The sequence below is a fragment of the Felis catus genome, chromosome B3 (genome assembly GCF_018350175.1).
Source record: "Felis catus isolate Fca126 chromosome B3, F.catus_Fca126_mat1.0, whole genome shotgun sequence".
Lineage (NCBI taxonomy): Eukaryota > Metazoa > Chordata > Mammalia > Carnivora > Felidae > Felis > Felis catus.
Window position 1 is genome coordinate 69,622,707 of NC_058373.1, and position 20,312 is coordinate 69,643,018.

The following is a 20,312-nucleotide window of genomic DNA, read 5'->3' on the forward strand; positions in this document are numbered from 1 at the left end:
GTGTGCAAGACACTGCTAGGAATTAGAGGGGGGTAGGAATGGATATGGCTTGAACACTGATTAATAGAATCCTGTCTTTATATCGAGATGTACACCCATTTCACAGGCAGTGGGTTTCTAGTGCCTGGAGAAACAAAGGCTCCAGGATTCAGAGCCCCTTTACCTTATGGTAGAAGAAGAAAGTTTTCTTCTCTCCCCTCTTTTACATCCGGTTCTTCCGCCCTATTTCAAAGTATTGGCGGTAAAGAGTGCATGATGGGTATTCGATATTATGTACAGCGAAGAGAGCGTGAAGTTATTTTATGAAACTGGTGAAGTAGATTTTAGTGGTCAAACCAAGATTTAAACTCAGGTCTCTACCACAAATTCAACGCTCTTTCTAATAGTGGTGAGTAGCTAATAATAGCATAATAAGATGCACCTCATAGGGTTATTTCGAATTTTTAAAAGAACATAGAAATTGTCTTCATAGGAACCTGGTTTTTAAAAAATGATAGTGGAACCCAGATATCATTACAAAGATGATCATTGCAGTATTATTTATAATGGCAAAGACATTGGAACATAGGTTAATTTTATAATCGAGAAAAACCTGAAGGCTTTCTTCTTTTTTTTAAGAATATAGTTTGTATTTAATTGTAGTTGCATAAAATGCAAAATTTCACAAGAAGCATACTATTGGTTTCCTCTGAGATAAAGAACTTGCTTCTAAAAACGAAAGAAAGAAAGAAAGAAAGAAAGAAAGAAAAAGAAAGAAAGAAAGAAAGAAAAAGAAAGAAAGAGAAAGAGAAGAAACAGAGAAAGAGAAAGAACTCAGTTCCAGAGGAAAGGGGGGAGAAGGAGACTTGCTGTATATTACATTTGGCATAATTTGACTTTTGAAACATGCGGATGTATTACCCATTTCTAAAATTAAAATTATTTAACAAAAATTTAAACAAAATTACAAAAAGGGGGACTTTTTGCTTTTGGAATTTTAGGCTGAATAGCAGTTTCTGATAGGGTGGTGCTTTTCAGCCACGGGTAAGGCTGAACCTTCTGTGGACTGCAGACCTGATGGTACTGGACTGTTTGGGAATTGCAGGACAGCTTTTTAAGGAAATGATATGCATATAGCCCATCAAACCCGGATTTTCTGAGACACCCTGATTTCAAACATTCTGTTTCTTTGATCCTTAAGTACACAGACTATAATGCTCTGAATTTGGTTTAAAAAATATAGCCAACATTGAATTAAGTCAAGCGTATGCCACAACCTGCTATTAATAGGAAGTCAGTTACAGAACTGGATGGGATTGAAGGGCACAAAACTATATATATTGGTGAAGAAATGTACAGGTAACCGAGGTGTAAAACTTGTAATATTGGGAATCAGAAAGAATTTACAAATTGCCCTAAAAAGAAACTCAAAAATTGTGTTGTGGTACTTTGGTTTGGAGGGAATTCCTGGTTACCGCCTACTTACTAGAGCCCTTTGGAATCTCTCTGTACCTCTACCCCAGCTCCTCTCCCCTCCCCCACTGCAGAATGCCTCGAGTCCTAGATTCTAGTTCTGTTTTGATCTGATCTTTGTCTTCCCTTCCTTGGATCCCTGTGTATCTGCTGGGGCCAGGTTGCTCTCTGGGTCCTGGACCTGACTGGCCATTCTGGAGGCTTCCACAGAACCACAGTTGGAGCCTGAACCTGAGAGGATGGCTTCAGATGGAGGTAAGTCTGAAAGTGGTGGGGAAGGTCCTGGCTACCTGCCCACATCCTTGGGGATTCAAATTTGACGTTTTATCTGGGGACCAGCTTTTGGGGTTCACCTAGAGGGATGTGAGAGCACTAGACCCCAGCAAAGTCATCCGTCTTGGGGAGGCTGGGGAAGGAGATTGTGCTATTAACACCAGGCTTAGGGGATGAAGAGAGCTTCCTGGGAGGTAAATAAATCAGAGCCCCTCAGAGGAAAGTTAGCAACTCATTTCTCTAGAACAGGGACCGCCTTCAACATGTGTTTGTGTGGCCGGGTTATGTGTGGTGCGAATAGCTCAGAGAGGGCTCAAGGGGAAGGTCCAAATTCCTGTGTCTTCTTCATGCGATTGGAGCCTGCTCTAGAATTTTGCCCTGAGAGAACCGGGCTGGAGCCACTCCCCATCTTATTGAGTGAGGTGAATGGAGGGAGACCTTAGCTGGAAAACTGTTCTGCTGGGTTACCTGTTGCCTCGTCTGTAAAGAAATGTTCTTCCCAAAGCCAGACTGGAAGGTACTATATAAGTGCCTCTGCTCAGAGTCTTATGACTCCTTTTTACCCGAGAGGTGGCCTCTCTTCCAGTTCAGGGAAGCAGTTTTCCTTTTTTCCCAGGGCCAGGGGAGGTGGGTAACTCCAACCAGAATGAGAGCTGGGGCTTCCCTGAGTTGCTCTCAGTTTTTCTACGTTTTGTGGAACTCAGGCCTTCAGACACATTTCACTGTCCACACTTGGTGGAAGACTCCTGGCCTTCTGCTGTGTGGTTGAGATGAGGGGTTTGCTCATATTCCATGTCTCCTTCATGGTCAGGAAGCGGAAGCTGAGTGCCGTTAATTTGCCACTGGAAACTATTTATTAGAGGGGGAGGAGAGTCGTGTGAAATCAGGAAAATGATCTATTATTATAACAAAAAATCCTAAGAAACACATGTCCTGATTAATTAAGTACATATTTTATGTATTTTCCTTGGTCCCTTTGACTAGACTCCACATAGCTTCTCATCAGCAGGTACTGTGTTTCCGACTTCACCGTCTGTGCCTTGTTCCTAGCGGACCCTAAATGTCTGCTATTAAGAGTTCCAAGCAGGACCACGGATAGTCTACATCACCAAATTTTAGCATGTGCAGCAGCTACTCTGGGAACCTCTATTCTTGCACAGCCCTCCCCTCACCCATTTCCTGGCCCTTATCTCTAGTCATTCCTAGCTGTTACATAACAAGATTTCTGGAAACGAGACATCTAATCCACACACCCTCTCCTGGAAACAGTGCTTCTGTGAGTGGTGGCAGGGACCACAGAGTAGCTGGGAGCAGGGCTCAGGTGGTTTGAATGTGTTTGGAGTGGGTGAGAATAAGAGATGTATGCTGGGTGGCACGTTATGGAATATGAGTTATGGGCCCAAGGGTCATTGCACCTCTTATGGTGCGAGAATTCTCAAATCAAAATCACTTGGGGGACATTTGCAGACTATGCGAGTTCCCCACCATAGCCCCTCTCTCACCTGTTGAGAATCAGTCCTCTGATGGTTCAGGGACTAAATGGAGCTCTGATGACCTACTTCTGACCTCCCTTCTCCTACTCCATTCCCTCTCTTTGTCTCAACAGCATCTCCATTGCCAGGACCGGATATAACCTTGAAACCTGGTACCACCCTGTCTCCTTTCACTGCACTTCCCTTTCCCCCACCTGCTTCTGGCCCACCAGACCAGCCACCCTGGGAGCCGCCTCCACAGCCTCCCATGCCTTCAGCATTCTCTCCAGACAACCCTCTGCTGCTCTCTGCTCTCCCCAGCCCGTTGTTGGTGACAGGGGACGGGGGCCCTGGCCCCACTGGGGCTGGAGTCATTGTCAAAGTCAAGACAGAAGTGGGGCCGGCTGAGCCCTCTCAGACTCAGAACTTTATCCTTACTCAGCCAGCCCTCAACTGGATTGCCTCAGGCAGTCCCTGCGGTGCCCCTGAGGGTCCTCCCCCGCGATTCATGACAGCCACTAACATGAAGACTCTTCTGCCCACTAAGGCCATTGGGGTCAGCCAGGAGGGTCTCCCGGGCCTTCCTGCTCGGGCTCCACCACCAGCTGCCCAACTGGCCCCCATTGTGTCCCCGGAAAAGGCTTGGCCAGGGCCACACGGGGCAACTGGAGAAGGAGGTCCTTTGTCCACCCAATCCAAGCCTTCACTGGGTGACCTCTCCTGTACCTCCAAGGGTGTGTATGAGAACTTCCGACGCTGGCAGCGCTACAAAGTCTTGGCTCGGAGGCATTTATCTCAAAGTCCTGATGCAGAAGCCCTTTCCTGCTTTCTCATGTAAGTGGGGAGATCTGACATGGATTATCCTAGCGATTTTCAACAGGGAGGACTTTGGGATGGGCGAGAGGTTAGGCTATTCGGGAATGCTTGAGGGCAGGTCATGAGGGTGCTAGAGATGCTGTGAGAATGAAAAAGCAAAACGAGGATGATGATACACCTCTTTATGCGCTTTCCAGAGTATAACAAGCTTTCAGGTGTCTTCTCTGAAGTGATCCTCACAACCTGTGGGTTGAGGCAGGCATTTTTATGTGGTCCTCATTTATAGATGAGAAGACCGGAGCTCAGAGGTTCCCTGTCATAGAGCGAGGAGCCATGGGTGGAGCTGAGGTCTCTGACACTAAGTACAGGGGCCTCCATTCTGTTTTATTACCGCCCGACATCGAGTTGGGCCGTCCAAACCAGCAGGATGAGTGCTGGGCCCTGAGCCTTCCCGGAGGAGTGGAGGATGATGTGGGGCCTGGCGAAGGACCTTGTGTGTGCCACCCCCACCCCCACTAGTCCCTATTTTAGCTACAGTTCAAGTTGAACTAGGGAGTTGGTAGAGCTTGCCTAGTGACCAGTGGCCTAGGCTCCACCGCTTGCTAGATTGGTGATCCTGGGCCCAACATTTGCTATCTTTGCCCTCAGTTTTCTCACCTAGAAAGGGGATGATTATACCTACTTCAAAAGGTTGCTGAGAAGATGAATTCATATCTGTGAAGTACCTAGCAGTGTGCCAGGCACAGAGAATGCTTCATTAAGTGGTAGCTGCTGTTGTCATTACTATCGTTATAAAAAAAAAGGCAGTCTAGTAGAAGAAAAGAATTCACAAAAGGCCAGAATGTTTATGTGAGGGGACGCTTAGCCAAGGACCCCAGGTGTCATAGGCTGTCTGTTGTGTTTATCCAGCAGAGTCATTAGCCAGCCATCTGGGGAATTTTCTCTTCTTCCCACCCAGACCCACAGCTGCTCCTAACTGCACTGCACTCTCAACATCTTGTGTAAACCACTATGTAACACATACCACATTTTACTGGACTTAAAATACAGGTACATTGTTCTCGCCGTCACTGAACACCTAAGGGAATCTCCCTTTCCACCCTGACTCTGGAGTGAATAAATCAAGAGCCTTCCCCCAAGTCCTTGGTGTAGATCAGCTTACCAGCTCCCTGCTTTCTCCAGACGGCTCTGAGTTCTCTTGGAGCCTGGCAGGCTGGATTTCTAACTCCTGGCCTCTTCCTGCTCTCCATGCTCAGGGGCTCTGGGCAGGGTCTCCTCCACAATGCAGTTCAGACCCTCTGCAACAGTCACCCAGGAAGCTAGTAAAATACTTAGTCAAGAGATCCTGGGGCGCTGGAATCCATAATTATAACAAGCTTCACCAGGTGATTCTAGGCACAGTGCTTGAGCACTCTGGCAAGTCAGAAAGGCAAAAATGAATCATAAAGAGCTTAAAGAGTATTGATATTTGACTGACTGTGAAGGGTGTCCTGGAGGCAAAAAGCACTTAAAAACCAACAAATAAAAACACTACACAACCTTTAATTAGAGATTCATTTGGGTTAGGTAGTGCCTTTCTCCAAAAGCAAGAGCCTTCGGGCAGGGGTAAGCCTGCCTACTTTATAACAAATCCATTAATTTAATAACATGAGTGCTTTCTTCCTAATGTTGAGGACAGCACTGTGAGAATTAAAGGTGGCTGATTTCAAAAGGTGGGGAGCAGAGCCAATCATCTGATTTTGCATGCGATTTGAACATTTCAGTGGGAAGTCCAGTGTGGTAGAGGATGGATGGAAAGTTGGGGGTCTGGAAGTCTAACCGGAAGTTGGGATGTGACAAGGATTGGGGGGCAAGTTAGATCTGCTGGGGGGACACGGGGGTATGTGTTGAGGTGTCTGTCAGGACATGTGGATGAGTGGGGCATGCACTGTAGACCATGACTGACCCAGTGGGGGTTTTAGCCCTGTGCTTCGCTCTCTGGCTCGGCTGAAGCCCACGATGACCCTGGAGGAGGGACTGCCAAGGGCTGTGCAGGAGTGGGAGCATACCAGCAACTTTGACCGGATGATCTTCTATGAGATGGCAGAAAAGTGAGTCTGACCACCCCTCATTCTCCTGAGGGGCACTGTTTTCAGCTGAGGGATGGGGTCAGGTCTGAACATCGTGAGTCTGGGTGTGGGGGGAATTATTATTCAAAGGGGTGCTAGGAAGAGTGTGGACTAGAATGGGGTCTCCTGGATTCTCACTGCTTCCACCACCTTGACTCTTGTGTTTTCCTGTCCCTTGGAAGCTCTCCCTCCTCCAGATTCTGAATTATATAGGTCCTTGATACTGAAGTTCTTAGAATGGGGTTGGAACCCAATGGGTGTAAAAATTCCTTGCTAAAGGGACCTAGCAATGGGGAGGTAAGCCCTACTAGGCGGGTTCTTTCCTATCTCACTGACCAGGTAGCAGCAAGTGGCTATTGATGTAGACTTTGAGACCATGCCTCCTCTGGAAAGAGTATATATCTGTGAAGGACTTATCACAGAAATCATTTACCCTGTTATCCCAGGGAGGGCCTGGTGCTTGCATAGATGGTCAGAGGAGGGTCCTGGGTGCCCAGAGTTGTCTCCTGGCTCATATTCCCCATTTTTCCATGATAATCTCCTTGGTTAAAGAAGTAACTCTTAAGGAAGATGAACTCTTTCCTCCAAAGCTTAGCTTCCATTTCCAACCCCCAAATTTTCTGGACCTGTATCTCCCAGAATTACTCTTGTAGGATCCCAGTGCAAGGCTGAGGACTCAGATCTCAGTACTGCCTCCTGGTAGGAACTGCCTTAAATTGCAACCCCAGGCCCTATGGGCTGGCTGGTGGGGTCCTGCTAGGCTTTGGCAGAGGCCTGACTGGCTTCAACAAGCCTGAATTAATTGCTGCTGTATACCCTCCATGATGCTGGGCGAGATAGGGAATGAAATAGAAGTGAAAGCCATGGTTCTGTCCTGGAGAAGCTTTACAAGTTCTAGACCATTCATTTTCTTTTTATTTATTTATTTATGTATGTATGTATGTATGTATGTATGTATGTATTTTTTACTTAATTTTTTTTAACGTTTATTTATTTTTGAGACAGAGAGAGAGCATGAACAGGGATGGGGCAGAGAGAGACGGAGACACAGAATCCGAAACAGGCTCTAGGCTCTGCACAGAGCCCGATGTGGGGCTTGAACTCACGGACCGTGAGATCATGACCTGAGCTGAAGTTGGACGCTTAACCGACCGAGCCACCTAGGCGCCCCTAGACCATTCATTTTCTTAACAAGCTTCCTAAGTGATGATTGCACATAAGGGACTTTGTGGAGACCTTGTGATGTTTCTCCAGAATTGTTATCTGGCCATCTGTGAGCAACCCCCCTCCCAGTGTCTGACCTTCTGAGAACTTTCCAGGCCTTCCTTGCCCTCTGCAGGTTCATGGAGTTTGAGGCTGAGGAGGAGATGCAGATTCAGAACACACAGCTGATGAACGGGTCCCAGGGCCTGCCTCCGGCAGCCTCTCTGAAACTTGATCCTCCAGGGCTCTTGGCCCCTGAGGCTAGCCAGCAGCCAGGTAAGGCTACCCAATTCCAAATAGGAGCCTTGGGCCAAAGGCTCAAAGGGAGGCGTACACAGAGCCAGTCATGGACTAGGGAAGGCACTGCCCTTGCTTCTGGTACTTTCCCTCCAGGGAGTGCAATTGATGTTCCAAACAGGACATACATAGGAGGCTGGGTTTTCCGTTTCCCTTGGTCCCAAACTTTGATCTTGGCCAAGGAGACCAACTAGTCTCTAATTGAGACTGTCCATAAATGAGGCACATAATACTTCATCTGCCTAAGAAATGGGGGCTGGATCAGAGGTCTTCTTGGAATTTCAGAGGTTTCCAGATGCCTCATACGGTGATCCTCTTAAACCTTCTAGCTCCACAGTCTTCTCCTATGGGCTGGTACCGTTTCAGGCCTCATCTAGCCTGTAACCATTTCAGTGTACCCAGGTTGCTGCCCTTTACAAACACAAGGTCGGGAGGCAGAAGCCACAGTCTCTGTGCCACCTTGTGTTCCTCCTTTCTGTCTCTTCCCTTAGCGTACATTCCCAAAAAGGTGGCTTCCAAGGCCCGGGCCCCCCGTCGGCGGCAGCGCAAATCCCAGAGGCCTCCGCTTCCTGAGGTACCCAAGGAAATCCCACCAGAAGCTGTGAAAGAGTATGCTGACATCATGGAAGGGCTCGTGGGGAGTCACTTGGCCAGCGGGGGGTCAGATGGAAAACAAGAAGAGGAAGAAGAGCAGCAGCAGGAGGAGGAAGGGATGTATCCAGATCCAGGCCTCCTAGGCTACATCGAGGAGCTTTGTTCTCAGGAGGTCTTTGTCTCCAAGGTGGGTCAGACCTGGGTATCTGGTTTCTAATAGATCCTGGGGTGGAAACACCAGGGCACCAAAGACCTAGGGTTTTGCCCGAGGCAGTTAGGAGCTAGGCTGTCTTCCTACTGTCTTCCTAGGTTGTGAACGTGCATAGCTGGTGGTCGTCGCAGTTAATAACAACCCCAGGGGAGGAGGGGTGGAGACATGGCTTCTTCTCCAGAGCTTCTTGGTTCACAGGTTACTTTCTGTCAAGGACTCAGATCATTTTTCCTTCTGTTCTCCAGGTGGAGGCCGTCATTCATCCTCAATTTCTGGCAGATTTGCTGTCCCCAGAGCAGCAGAGGGATCCATTGGCCTTAACTGAGGAACTAGAGCAAGAAGAGGGGCTCAGTCTCGCCCAGGTAAACCTGGGAGGTAGGGAATAACAGAATAAAAAGCTTGTATAATTTTATCGAACTCTACACGGTCTTGGATGGTATGGCTTCTGGAGACAGCTTCAGGATTGAGGTTTGGGTGCAGAACAAGTTGGCAAGGGATTGTGGAAACACAGGAGAAGGGGAGCGAGCATAAGGGGTCAAAGCATGGAAGGAAGGCCCGAGAAGGGAGAAAAGAGCGATGGTATCTGTTTTTGATACTGTGACTTATGCCACCTGTTTCCATTCCCTGCCCTAAGTACCATCTCTTCACCACCCCCTCAGCTACTCCTTCTCACAACCATTTACAGAACAATGTTTGTCCATTCTGCTTCCAGCTGGTCCAGAAGCGACTCCTGGCCTTGGAAGAGGAGGCTGCAGAGGCATCTCCGAGTTGTAGCGGAGCTCAATCGGACTCCAGTCCTTCCGTTTCTGATGAGGATGAAGATGGAGGTGGGCGGCTTCGGCCCTCAGCTGGGCCTCGGGTGGCGGGGGACAGCACCGTTCGCCTTGGAAAGGCTGTTTTCCCAGGAAAACGGGCTCCGGATGGCCGGCGGGGGATGTGCAGAGATGGGAATGCTCTGCCATCTCCCAGCAGCTGGGACCTGCAGCCAGAACTTACAGCTGCGCAGGGATTTCGAGGGTCCGTAAATATGGAGAGAAGAGGGTCTGGGAAGGTGACAGATCAAATATGCCCACATCAGGATGACCACCTGGGAGGTGCTAGGTCTCCTGGGCACTCCCTGGTGGCGGACAGCACTTCAGAGACTCCGCCCCTTTGTTGGCAGGAAGGCCCCCTGCTGGAGATGGTTCCCAGTTTGGATGTTGGATTTGCAGGGCTGGCCCTTCTGCAAGGACAGGGGTTAGAAAAGCGGGTTGTGGGGTTGCAGACGGGACAGCAGCTAGGGGGTCTCGGAGCGCTTCCTCAAGGGGAAGAGCTGTTAGCAGAGTCCCAGGAGATGACAGAGTGGGGAGACGACAAAGGTCCTCGTGTAGTTCAGAGTTATGATCAGAGCCCTTCCCCTAAAGAAGCTGGGGACGGGGATGGGGACAGAGCCTCTCTCAGTCCAGGACTTTGGCTGAGCAGTGAGCTGGATGCTGTGGGCTTGGAGCTGCCCTTAGAGATTGAGGAGGTTATAGAGAACTTCCATGTGAACTCCACTTCCAGGGAATGTGTCACTGAGCATCAGGGTGACTGCCAGGCACTGGGCTCCAGAGGCAACATTTCTCTGGGTCCTGGAGAAACCACAGCACCTGGGGAAGGGGGGAGCACTGCAGTTCCCCATGGAGGCACAGACGGCACAGCAGCTGTGCACAAGAGAAACTACAGCAGTCTGCCCAGACCTCTGAGGGCCAACAGCCCATCCTTGGGGTCTAAAGGAAATAGAGAACAGAGCCCTGAGGCTACAGGGGATCCCAGTGAGTTGTGGGCTAAAGGCTGCCCCCCAATGCTGGAGAGTAGTATCAGCACCCCCACACTGGGGGCTCCCAAAGAAACCCTTCAGCCTGCATGTCAAGGCAATATCTTTATGCTGGGGACCCAGGGTATCTCCTCCTTCCCTGAGGTCAGCCTAGAGGCGGGGAGCAGTGGCAATTCCCTCTCTCCTCTGTTGGAAACCATAGAACAGGTCGACATACTAGATATTGGAGATGCCTGTGGCCTCCATCTAGGGGTCAGTCAGGATACCTGCCTGCCAAATGTTAATTCTTATGACCCCCAAGGAAAGCACAGGGAGGATACTGATGTATCCAAGCCCCAAGACCTTGCTCCCTTACCAGGGAATCAAGACTCTTATGCACATGGGACCCCCAAATCAATGTCTCCTCACCAGGGCCTTGAAAGCATGTTCTCTAGATGGGGAGCCAGGGATGCCTTAGTTCTGAGAGATGCTTCTCCTGTCAGCGAAACATGCAGCTCAACAGATGGGGCCAAAGGAAAGGAGGAGGAAGAGCAGAAGGAGGAGGGGGAAGATGAGGAACTTGCCAGCTTTGCCTACCTCTTGGCTTCTAAACTTAGCCTGTCTCCCAGGGGGCCTCCCTTCAGTCCTCACTCTGCCTCAGGCCCACTGCCCTCCAGGGGAAGACAGGGGGTCCAGAGAGCATCCAGCTCCCTCCCCGCTGAGGTGAGGGGCCTTGGCCAGCCTCCATATCCTGTGACCAAGTCTGGGAAGAGAACACTCAGGGGAAGTTCAGCTCCTGCTGACAAGAGGCCCTACAAGACACCTACTGATCTTGGTGTCTCTGGGGAGAAACCCCTGGCTCTGGAGGTGGTTCGGGCCTCACAGCCCCGTAAAAGGCGGCGTGATACTTTTGTTACTGGCAGAAGGAAGAAACGACGGCGCAGCCACTAGGGGACAGCAGGACCAAACGATCCCACCTGCTGATCCCTTGAAGGTGGGGGCCCCAGAGTAGATTTCACCCTGGCTGCGTACCAACAGACTGGTTCTCAACCCCATGTTATTTCGTTGTTCTGCAAAAGTAGTGAGTGTGGGAAGGGAGGCCACACTGGTTAGGTTGAAGGTGGTCTCCTTGGTGGGAGGTGAAGTACCTCTGAAAGGAGTTGTATGGGGAGAAAGAATAAAGATTTTCCGGTTGTTGGAAAATGCTTGCAGTGTGTCCTTGTGTATTTGCGTGTTCCCTGCTAGATGGGGTGTGGTGCTGAAAAGAAGAAAGGAGGTGGAGGTGGCTCCAGATTCACCGGATCTAGATACCACTCCCGCCTCCAGCCTTATCTAGGCTCCCTGACAAGCTCCAGGAGTGAGAAGTCCCAGTGATCACTTTATCCCCCCACTCATGAAGAGCCTAGACTTGAAGCTGGCAGTTCTTCCCAGGACAGGCCATCATTATCCATCTCCCTTTAAAAATCTGTAAGATGGAAAGATTTTTTTTTTTAAACCTGTCAGGTCTCTGGGTTAGATATCTAATTTTCTGAATCGAATTAATTTTCCACACCATCTTTTTAAGGGGCGTGGGGGTTGCTTATTGTTCTCCCGCCTCAAAAAGGGGCTGGAAGGAAGAGACTTTACTGTTTATCCTCTGGCATAAAACACCCTCCTAACGCTAGTCTCAGCTGCAGGGAGGAGGCTTGGCTGCTACTGACACAGCTCTCTGCTCCCACCACGGGAGGGGGCATCATTCTCAGTAGGATTATTAAATGTAAAATGGTAGTCAGCTATTTTTTAATTTCTAATGAGGACAGAACAAGAGGGAATAGGCTGAAAAGAGGTTCATGAGGAAGCCTGTTGAAATGTGCATATGTAAGGTTTGACAGGAGAGGAGGATGTGAGATTTGCAGGATTTCTGTGCAGGAAAAAGCTCCGTCCAGTCCAACTGGAAGTGAGGATTCATTCAGCAGTGGCCAAGAGGACTGACCCTGGGAACCTTTGGGATCTTCCAACAGGCAGCCTACAACCATTAATCCCTTTCGTTCCCAGCTGATATCACCAGTGTAACAGCCTTACTTTTTTTTTTTTAAATAGATATAGATATATATTTATATTTATATATAAAATAGTTTCTTACAAAAAAAAAACCCAAACAAACAAAAAAAAATGAAAATCAAATTAAAAAAAAAAACAACAATAACAAAAAAATCAAGCAGGAGCAAATGGGCTTGAGGCACAGGGTAGGCCGGAGGCAAGCTGGGGAGGTCGAGGCGCTCAGTCGCCCTTCTGCTTGGGAGCTTGCACAGTCCCGTTGGCCAGAGCAGTGGGGGTGCCTGGGGATGAGGCATGTGGTTTCTGGGAGGGGCGCAGATAGGTGCTGAAGAGCTTCCCGTGGAGCGGATCGTGGAGGGAGAAGTCCTGGAACTGACCTGAATGGGTAAGAAAGAGTGAGAAGGGCAAAGGTGGAAAGGTAAAACCATCCTCCAGGAAGGAGAGGAAGAGGGAGGCCAGCTCGTTTTGGGAATTGGTATGTCTTGTCCCTCTCCTTTCTGCTTCACTTCTCAAGTCCCAGCTTATGTCTTCTCTGCCTTCCCAGCCTCACCTCTTGTACGAGGATCCCCAGCACCCTCTCCCAGCCTGTGCTGATGATGGCCCGAGCCGTCCTGGCAGAGGAGGCAGTGACTCACAGAGGGAGAGGCCCTGGTGGGGACCCCCCTGGCACAGCTCAGCATGCAAAGTCGCAGCAGCAGGGCGGGGTGACCCTAGCAGCAGGTGCAGGATGGTGCTGAAGCCGTCTTTGTACAGCAGGCGGTCGGGTGCTTCTACTTGCTCCTCGGCAAAGAGCTGGGACAGAAAGGGACAGCAAGTCAAGCACTGTCCTCAGGCCATAGCCCCACACCGCCCTGCAGGTCTGCCTGACAGGCTCCCCCGTCTCCCCTGCCACCCTCACCCTGGCCCTTTCTGCAGAACTGTAAACTTCACAGCTGTTGCCCTTGCCCTGTTCCCAGCAAGGCTGCGACACAGAGGCACTGGGGCTCTGTAGGTGAGACAGGGAGGCACTGCGGTGCATAGCCAGCACCTACTATCTAGAAGGTACTGGGAGCAGCAGTGCATACAGGCCTCTGGGTGGGGTAGGCATGGCCACCACACGTCCCTCCACCTTCCTGATACCTCAAAGGCCAGGCGAGTCAGCTCCTCCAGGCTCCTGCCCCCATCCAGAGCTGCCAGTGCCAAGGCCACATCTCTAAAGTCCACCAAACCCTTGGCATCCTAGATGGTGAAAGAGAAACCAGGGCAGTATGAGGACCAACCCTGTGTCCTCCCTCTTGCCCTGGGTTTTGGCTCCTCCCTCTTCTCAGCAGGAACAGGGATGATGATCTTGTCTGCTTCCCTCAAAACCCGAAGCCCTAAACTCACCAGGATTCCCAGCATTTCTCTTGGTCATGCTCAAGCCACCCCCAAGTCACCTGGTGACAAAACTCTCCTCTAGGGAATCTCCTATGAACGTGAGGGAATCCCTCAGGAATGCTGAAGTTACCACCAAGTTTCTGACATATGCTAAGCTGGAATAACTGGTTCTCTTCTGACTCAGCCAATGCTGGAGAACTGGTCTGACAGACTGACAGGGGGCCACCGGCATAAAAAACCCCAAGGAGGATGCTGCCCCAGCGGAGCCATGCTATTTATTCAGCTATGCTAGAGACTAAGCAGAGAAGCTCCTTTCAAGGAAAGTCTGCCCCAATCTAAGCAATCAACACACCTGGGTCACTCTGTCCCTCTCTAGAGGGTGTTGAGAGCCACGGTTTGCATCTTAGACCAAAAAGAGCTCTTTGGGGCCAGTGGTCGTTGTTTGCAAACATTAAGAATCTTTTGGGATTATTATAATTCAACAGGAAAACCTAGTTAAGTCCCAGGAAATATACAGAGTACCAAAATTCTTGAGATAGTTCAGGAATCCCCTAAGCAGCCACAGGCTGTCTTTAAAAAGTATCGCTGAGATCTGAGGCTCCCACTTGTCTCTGTCTAACCTGTCCCATGTTGTCTCCTCCATAGGTCACTTTCCCATCCAACCTTCATGACTCTTCCCTGAAACTCACACAGGTGCCCCACAAGGTCATCTGGTCCTCCATCTTGGTCAATCCCTAAAGTGGCTTAAAAAACTTATGGACCTCACTGACTGATTAGTTCTCCACTGCTCCTTTCCACAATGATTAAAACATTGTTCCTCAATGCACTGGATACTCTACAAAAAATGAATCCCCCAGCAGACCTCAGGAGATGGCCATCCAACAGTGCAGATTCCAAACTGGCCACCCATGGGGCCAACTGGATAGTGTCCTGAAGTCCTGAGCTCATCAGCCTGGAGGGCAGTGCCCGGGCTCTGGCCTCTGTGTCCCAGCTCCTTTACCTGCTGAAAGTAGCTAAAGGCTCCAGCCACCGTCTGGGGGTCAGAGAGCTGTAGCTGCCTGGCAAACTCCTCCTGGCTGATCATTCGACTCCGGCCTGGCTCTGCCCCAGCGTCCACATGGCCAGGGGACAGCCTACAACAGAATTGTTGAAGGCAGACAGCTTACTCATCTTCTTCCTGGACACACGACCTTGGCCGCAGCCCTCCCACCACAGACATATCTGGTGTTTTTCTAAGATGTACTCTCACTCACAGTCCGTTGAGAGCCATTCCTCCTTTCCTCACTGGGGTTATTAAATATTTTTCCCTTACTTTTTACCAATTCTTTTACTCCATTATCTTAAAAAAAAATTCTTCTACCTTCCCTCTTATTTATTATTATTTTTTAAAAGATTTTCCTTCCTTGGGCGCCTGAGTGGCTCTTTTGGTTGAGCATCTGATTCTTGATTTTGGCTCAGGTCATGATCTCATTGTTGTGGGAATGAGCCCCGAGTCAGGCTGAGTGTGGAGTCTGCTTGGGATTCTCTCTCTCTTTCTCTCTCTCTCTCTCTCTCACTCTCTCTCAAAATAAATACATAAACTAAAAAAAAAAAAAAAAAAAAAAAAAAGACTTTCCTTCTTCCCATTTCTCCCTCTTCTTTTTTCTCTATCTATAAGTGACACTGACCATACTCTTATGTTCAAGGTCACTTACCCAGCCTTCCGAAGCACTTTTCCCAGTTCCCAGAGCTGTGGCTCCAGTGCTACCTTCAGCCGGCCCACCACAATCACAGGCAAGCTCCCTACAAACTCACACTCGGTGGCTGGAATGCCCAGGGCCCTAGAGGATGAAGAGTGATGGAATGGAGGGGGAGCAAGGAAGAAGACTCTTCCGAGGGGTCACTACCGAGTCTGGGCTGCTGAACAGGGAGAGGAGACCAGGCCCCTTTAACCGCCCCCCATCCCAAGTATCAACCGTTCAGAGTCCATCCCACTGCCCACTCCTCCATCTTTTCCTTGGAACCTCAGCCTTCCACCCCTCTTGTGGTTCCTATGCCCTGTGTATCTGCTCCAGGAAATATTTTGTGGGTAACTCACTGTGCCATAACCCTCTGGACATTGTTGGCATAGAGGGTGGGGTTCCTGCTCTCCTCTGGGCTGGGGTGGTACACAGGGAGGAACTGAAAGACACCACACACACACACACACACACACACACACACACACACATCAGGACCTCAAAGCTATGGGTGACCACTCCCACTCTCATCCCCTTCGGCCGATGCCCATTCCCCTATCCCACCCATGGTGGTAGTAGGGGGGGTAGGGGATGTCATACCTCCACGTCCACGATGCTGCAGGGCTGAGAGGCTGTGAGCCAGAGGACTTTAAGTCTAAGAGAAGAGAGACCTCAGATGCTCACCAATCTCTAACTAGGGGTCTTCCCACCCTGAGGAGGGGAGTGGGAAAGTTCTGCCTATTCATATAAAAACAGACTCCTAACCACACAGTCAGCTGGATGAATATGCAGCAGGGAGACAGAGGAAAGGGCCAGAAGGTGGTAGGGAAAGAGAGAGCGCCAGCAGGCATATGCCTGAGGAAGAGCTGCTGGAAGAGGTGTGAGTGACTGCACAAAAGGTGAGGCACACCTGCTGTTTTTCAGGAAGGGATGGCTGATGGAGAAGATCACTTAGAAACATAGGACAGGAAGTTAAAAGGAGCTGTAATTGTAATCACAGCAGGAATGACTAGGTGGGATGGCTGAAAGCACTTCCAGGTTATACCTGGAGATCAGAACAAAACAGGGAAATGGGCACGCCCTTCTCTAGAGTTCTCTCAATCTGAGAATGAAGAAGGTCCATTGGCCTTGTCTGGAGATTGGAAGGCGGGCCAGGAATTCTCTGATGGGCCCTGCTCCCCACCCTCTCACCCCAGGAACCAACACCAAGACTTACACTCCAGGGCCCCTCCATGCCCAGCTGGTGGTGTCCTACAGGAGAAGCAGAGGTGAGAGGAGAAAGGTATTCCTTTTCTTCCCTGGGAGCTGGCCCATTCTCTTTGGGCAGAGGCCCCGCCCCAGCCCCACATGCACATCCCACCATGACACTCGGAAGTTTTCACTGATTCCCATTTAGGGTGGAGTTGTGCACCCCACCCTCCATTCTTAGACTCAGACTCACCAGACTGTTGGGGTATCGGATGAGGACAGGTTGCACAGGAACCCCTGCGATGAAGGCTCCTGAATCCCATTTCCACCCCCCAGCCCCCCAGGCAGAGGTTAGTTCATTCAGATAGCTAGAAGGCATGAAGTGTTGGGGTCTGGGACAGGTCTGAAATAACACCTGGCCTTGCTCCATCTCATTGATAAGTTTCTTTCTGACTCCTGGAGACTCTTCAGGGTTAGCTAGGAAGTCTCCCATCTCTCTTCCCTGCCATCCCACTCCACTTCTTGGGTTGGTCCAGACTCTCTAAATCTGGGGCTACTTTTTTCCTACCACCCTATCACCCACTATCATTTATTCACCTGGTTTGAATTTAAGCAAAGCCTTCTTGTTGGAACAGGTGCCTTCAGGAAAGAATAGTACCTGGGGGAAAAAAACAAGGGATCAGAATGAGGAGGGGTAGCTTGAAGGGGCCAGAGGAGAGAGAAGTCTCTTTGGGAGTATATAAAAGGCCAGAAGCTCTTGAGACCCTTACCCACCTGGGGCCACTTGCCTCCTGAGGTAGCCCGCCTTCGGACCTCCTCCACTACTCTGCGCCGAGAAGCCGGGTCATGCCGGGATACTAAGATGGCTTGGTTGAAGCGAAGAAGGGCTGGGATCCAGACAGGATACAAGGAATCATTTGGTTCCTTCCCAGGGGCATTTACACCTGCACCCTCCACTCCCTCAACAGTATGGAGATGCTTCTCAGTTGTCTCTTTGCCACAGGGACACTCCTTTTATTGCATATTGTCCTTTAGGGAACTGATCAGAGATCCCTCCAACCCTCTAAGCACCAGCCCTCAGCATCTAAGAGGTTGGTTCACAAAAGGTGTCCATTTGAATCTCATTGGCCAGCATCAGTCCGTATCCCTTCTAACTTCTCCCTTCCCCCTGGAGGCCAGTTCTCTCCACAGCATCTCTGATTCTTGCCTTTTTTGCTCAGAGTGGTCATCTCTCCCCTTTACCCCTCTTATTAAACTCTCTCACCTCCAATGACAGGCACAGAAAGGTTCTCAGCACGGGACACAACCTTGGGCAGGTCACAGGGCAGCAGGACAATGGGGTCGAAGAAAGTAGAGTGGGGAGCGGCAACAAGGACGGGGGCTTGAAGGCGAGAGGCCCGCTGGCCCCGAACTCGAATTCGAAGGAAGCCCAGCAGGAAAAAGAGCAGGCGGCTGAGACCCAGCACCCCATTGTGGCACACGGTCCTGTGGGGCAAGGCTGGCCATGAGCAGCGGCAGTGATTCCGTCCCTTCCCTCACTCTCCCCCAGGCTTGGGCACCCGGAAAAGCAGCTGCCCTTCTTTTGTCCTCTATCCTCTGCCAAGGGCTGAAGTCTGCCTCCTCTGGGACACATCAGGGTGCCTCACTTAGAGCTGCGGTCCTGGGGACCAGGTGTGAGCCTGGCTGACTCATCTTGCCTACCTAAGATGGGTAGCAGAGCTTCAGAATCCTCCCTCCTTTTCTTCTCAAAGAGGGAGCAGAATGGGTAACAGGGAAGAGAAGTGAGAAGTAGGGTCTCCGGGGGCTGATGCTCCACTTACTTCCGCCATCCTGTAATTGGTTCCTGAAGCTGCTCCTCGGTGAGACCAGCTACTTGAAGCCAGGCAAAGGGCCAGAGGAGAAAGAGGACGATAAAGGCTAGAAGCACTCGGATGGGGGCCAGCAGTGCCCCCAGGAGGCAGAACTGCAAAGGGTGGGAGAGAATGCCACTTCAGGACCGGGAGACACACTCCCCACTGCTTCCCTTCTCCCACAAGGATGGAATAGAGAGCTGTCACCGCCTGCAGATCAGGAGACAGGTGGTGTGGGAACAGAAGATGGATTGGAATCCAAGATGAGATGAAGATACCAGTAAGGGCAAAAGGGTAACAGATAGGATTAAGGGCCTCATTAATAGGATCAGACCTAAATGTTTTATATCTTTCGGTTGGTCCCCACCCTACCTAAAAGTCATAAAATGCAACTGGCACTTGGTAAGGCTGTTAAGAGCATTTAATGATAACCCCTATGGAAGGGCCCAGCACAGTGCTTGAAGTGCTTGATGTAGCGTAGGCTGGAGACAGTCCCTCCCCCCCACGTCGCATTCCATAAATAGCTACTCTGTCCAACAGAAGCCAGGTGCACAGTTCTTTCTACTTTGGCCCTGGGAGGTGTAGAGTTGGAACACACAGAGGTCCACTTTTTAGGCCCAGGCCAGACTAGTGCAACTCACCAGCACTCCCCCAGGGCTGGAGGATGGGGGAAACAAGAGCTTGGCCCTACTCCGCAGGGTAGGGGTTGCCAGGAGCCAGGGTGACTCCTTGGGCTGCCCTAGGGAGAGCGCAGGTAAACAAACCGAGCCCCAGGAGCCAGCCTTCGGGGCGGTGAGGGCAGCAGAAACCTTGGACACTCCCTTCCCACACCCTTCCTCAGTTCCCCCTAGGCTGGTGCGGCCCTCCACTTCCTGTAGCCTGCCCCTTTCTCAGCCGCCCTACCCCCCACCAGGAGGTGCTGCAGTGCAGGGGTGGGGGGAGTGGGAAAGGGGGGGGTATTGGATGGCCAAAGGGGCGCAGGCTCTGGGTCTAGAAACCTCTTCCTTCTAATTCCGAGCCTCCGAGAAGCACTCAGTACGCCCCCACCCCCACCGCCGGCTTTCCGTAGCCTCCACCTCCATCCTAGTTCATCGGCCTCCGCAGGATGTAAACCGCATTCCCAGTATCTTCCGTCTCCCCTTCCCCCGGGTCCTCTGCAGTTCTCCGTCCTCACCCTGTCCATTCTTCCACACCTTCGAGCTATCCATCGCCCCATCCCGCGCCCTCTCCAAGGACTCCTCGCCCATCCACTGCCGCCCCCACGTGTGCTCCCCCGAACTCCCGCCCCCCAAGCTTCTCACCCACCTCTTTTCTGGATCCCCATCCCCATCTTTTCCTGGGCTTTAAACAACCTCCTTTTCCTACCTCCACGAGTCCTCCCGACGCCCACCGCTCACACTTTACCTTAACCCTCTGGAGGCGGGAGAGATGTAACTCATGCACGAAGGGGTTGGGGGGCGTCGGGGGTCCCGGGGTAGGGTCGAGGGGGGCCCAGTCCCCCGGACTTCCCTGGCTCATAGCGGCGGGAGAAAAGTGGGAACGAGGGCGCCCCGGCCCCGACCCCGGGCCCCGCTCTGCAGAGCAGCAGCTGCGGCTGCAGCGCTCCCACCGGGGCCCCGCCTGGTGCCGGGCGCCGAGGGGCGGGGAGCAGGCGGCGCGGCCCGGCCCGCGTTGTCAGGGAGCCGGCGGAGGGGCGGGGCTTCCAGCTCCCCGGCGCCCGGGCTCCTCGGCGCCCGCAGCAGCCCCTCCGGCCATTGTTCCGCGGCGGCCGGATGCTGGGGTATCCTGACCCCCGGCCTGGCCTCCGGGCGTTCCTCTCGAAACACGGGGCCACCGCCACCTTCTCGCAGGCCTCCGGCTCGGAGAGGGCTTGGGATCGCGAGGTGGGCGCGGAGCTGACAGCGTCCTCCGACCCCGCCCGGGAGTCGAGGTCACCCTCCGAGCGCGGATCGGGGCCCTCGGG

At 51.4% G+C, this 20,312-nt stretch overlaps 2 protein-coding genes across 4 annotated transcripts; one reads left to right on the plus strand and one right to left on the minus strand.

The window, feature by feature from the left end:
- The first annotated feature begins 225 nt into the window (after window positions 1-225).
- NUTM1 (NUT midline carcinoma family member 1) lies at window positions 226-11,405 on the plus strand. 2 transcript variants are annotated; one of them, XM_019832716.3, is made up of 8 exons: window positions 226-388; window positions 1,613-1,707; window positions 3,332-4,031; window positions 5,975-6,103; window positions 7,461-7,600; window positions 8,113-8,402; window positions 8,672-8,788; window positions 9,139-11,405. In XM_019832716.3, the coding sequence occupies exons 2-8, from the start codon at window positions 1,692-1,694 to the stop codon at window positions 11,149-11,151; spliced, it is 3,405 nt and encodes a 1,134-aa protein (XP_019688275.2). In that variant the 5' UTR covers window positions 226-388; window positions 1,613-1,691; the 3' UTR covers window positions 11,152-11,405. The 2 variants fall into 2 exon arrangements, with proteins under 2 accessions (XP_019688275.2, XP_003987401.2); XM_003987352.5 differs by lacking the exon at window positions 226-388 and having other exon boundaries at window positions 1,550-1,707.
- A 552-nt stretch (window positions 11,406-11,957) lies between these two features.
- Window positions 11,958-19,988, minus strand: LPCAT4 (lysophosphatidylcholine acyltransferase 4). 2 transcript variants are annotated; one of them, XM_045059590.1, is made up of 14 exons: window positions 19,754-19,988; window positions 18,320-18,462; window positions 17,764-17,984; window positions 17,274-17,386; window positions 17,097-17,157; window positions 16,753-16,796; window positions 16,528-16,562; window positions 15,912-15,966; window positions 15,671-15,753; window positions 15,288-15,413; window positions 14,594-14,726; window positions 13,357-13,455; window positions 12,873-13,029; window positions 11,958-12,614 (listed from the first exon to the last, which is right to left on the minus strand). In XM_045059590.1, the coding sequence occupies exons 1-14, from the start codon at window positions 19,865-19,867 to the stop codon at window positions 12,460-12,462; spliced, it is 1,539 nt and encodes a 512-aa protein (XP_044915525.1). In that variant the 5' UTR covers window positions 19,868-19,988; the 3' UTR covers window positions 11,958-12,459. The 2 variants fall into 2 exon arrangements, with proteins under 2 accessions (XP_044915525.1, XP_011281390.1); XM_011283088.4 differs by having other exon boundaries at window positions 16,753-16,811; window positions 19,754-19,987.
- Window positions 19,989-20,312: the final 324 nt, after the last annotated feature.

What these genes read in the sequence shown, in the direction of transcription:
- LPCAT4 (XM_011283088.4), bottom strand. Translation starts at nt 19,867, where the DNA reads ATGAGCCAGGGAAGTCCGGGGGACTGGGCCCCCCTCGACCCTACCCCG. An exon ending in TTCTGTGCCTGTCATTGGAG is followed by an intron (nt 17,387 to 17,763) that starts GTGAGAGAGTTT and finishes TCTGGATCCCAG; the next exon opens with CCCTTCTTCGCTTCAACCAA. An exon ending in TTTGCTTAAATTCAAACCAG is followed by an intron (nt 16,812 to 17,096) that starts GTGAATAAATGA and finishes AATGGGATTCAG; the next exon opens with GAGCCTTCATCGCAGGGGTT.
- NUTM1 (XM_019832716.3), top strand. An exon ending in GCCCTTTCCTGCTTTCTCAT is followed by an intron (nt 4,032 to 5,974) that starts GTAAGTGGGGAG and finishes TGGGGGTTTTAG; the next exon opens with CCCTGTGCTTCGCTCTCTGG. An exon ending in TGAGGCTAGCCAGCAGCCAG is followed by an intron (nt 7,601 to 8,112) that starts GTAAGGCTACCC and finishes CTCTTCCCTTAG; the next exon opens with CGTACATTCCCAAAAAGGTG.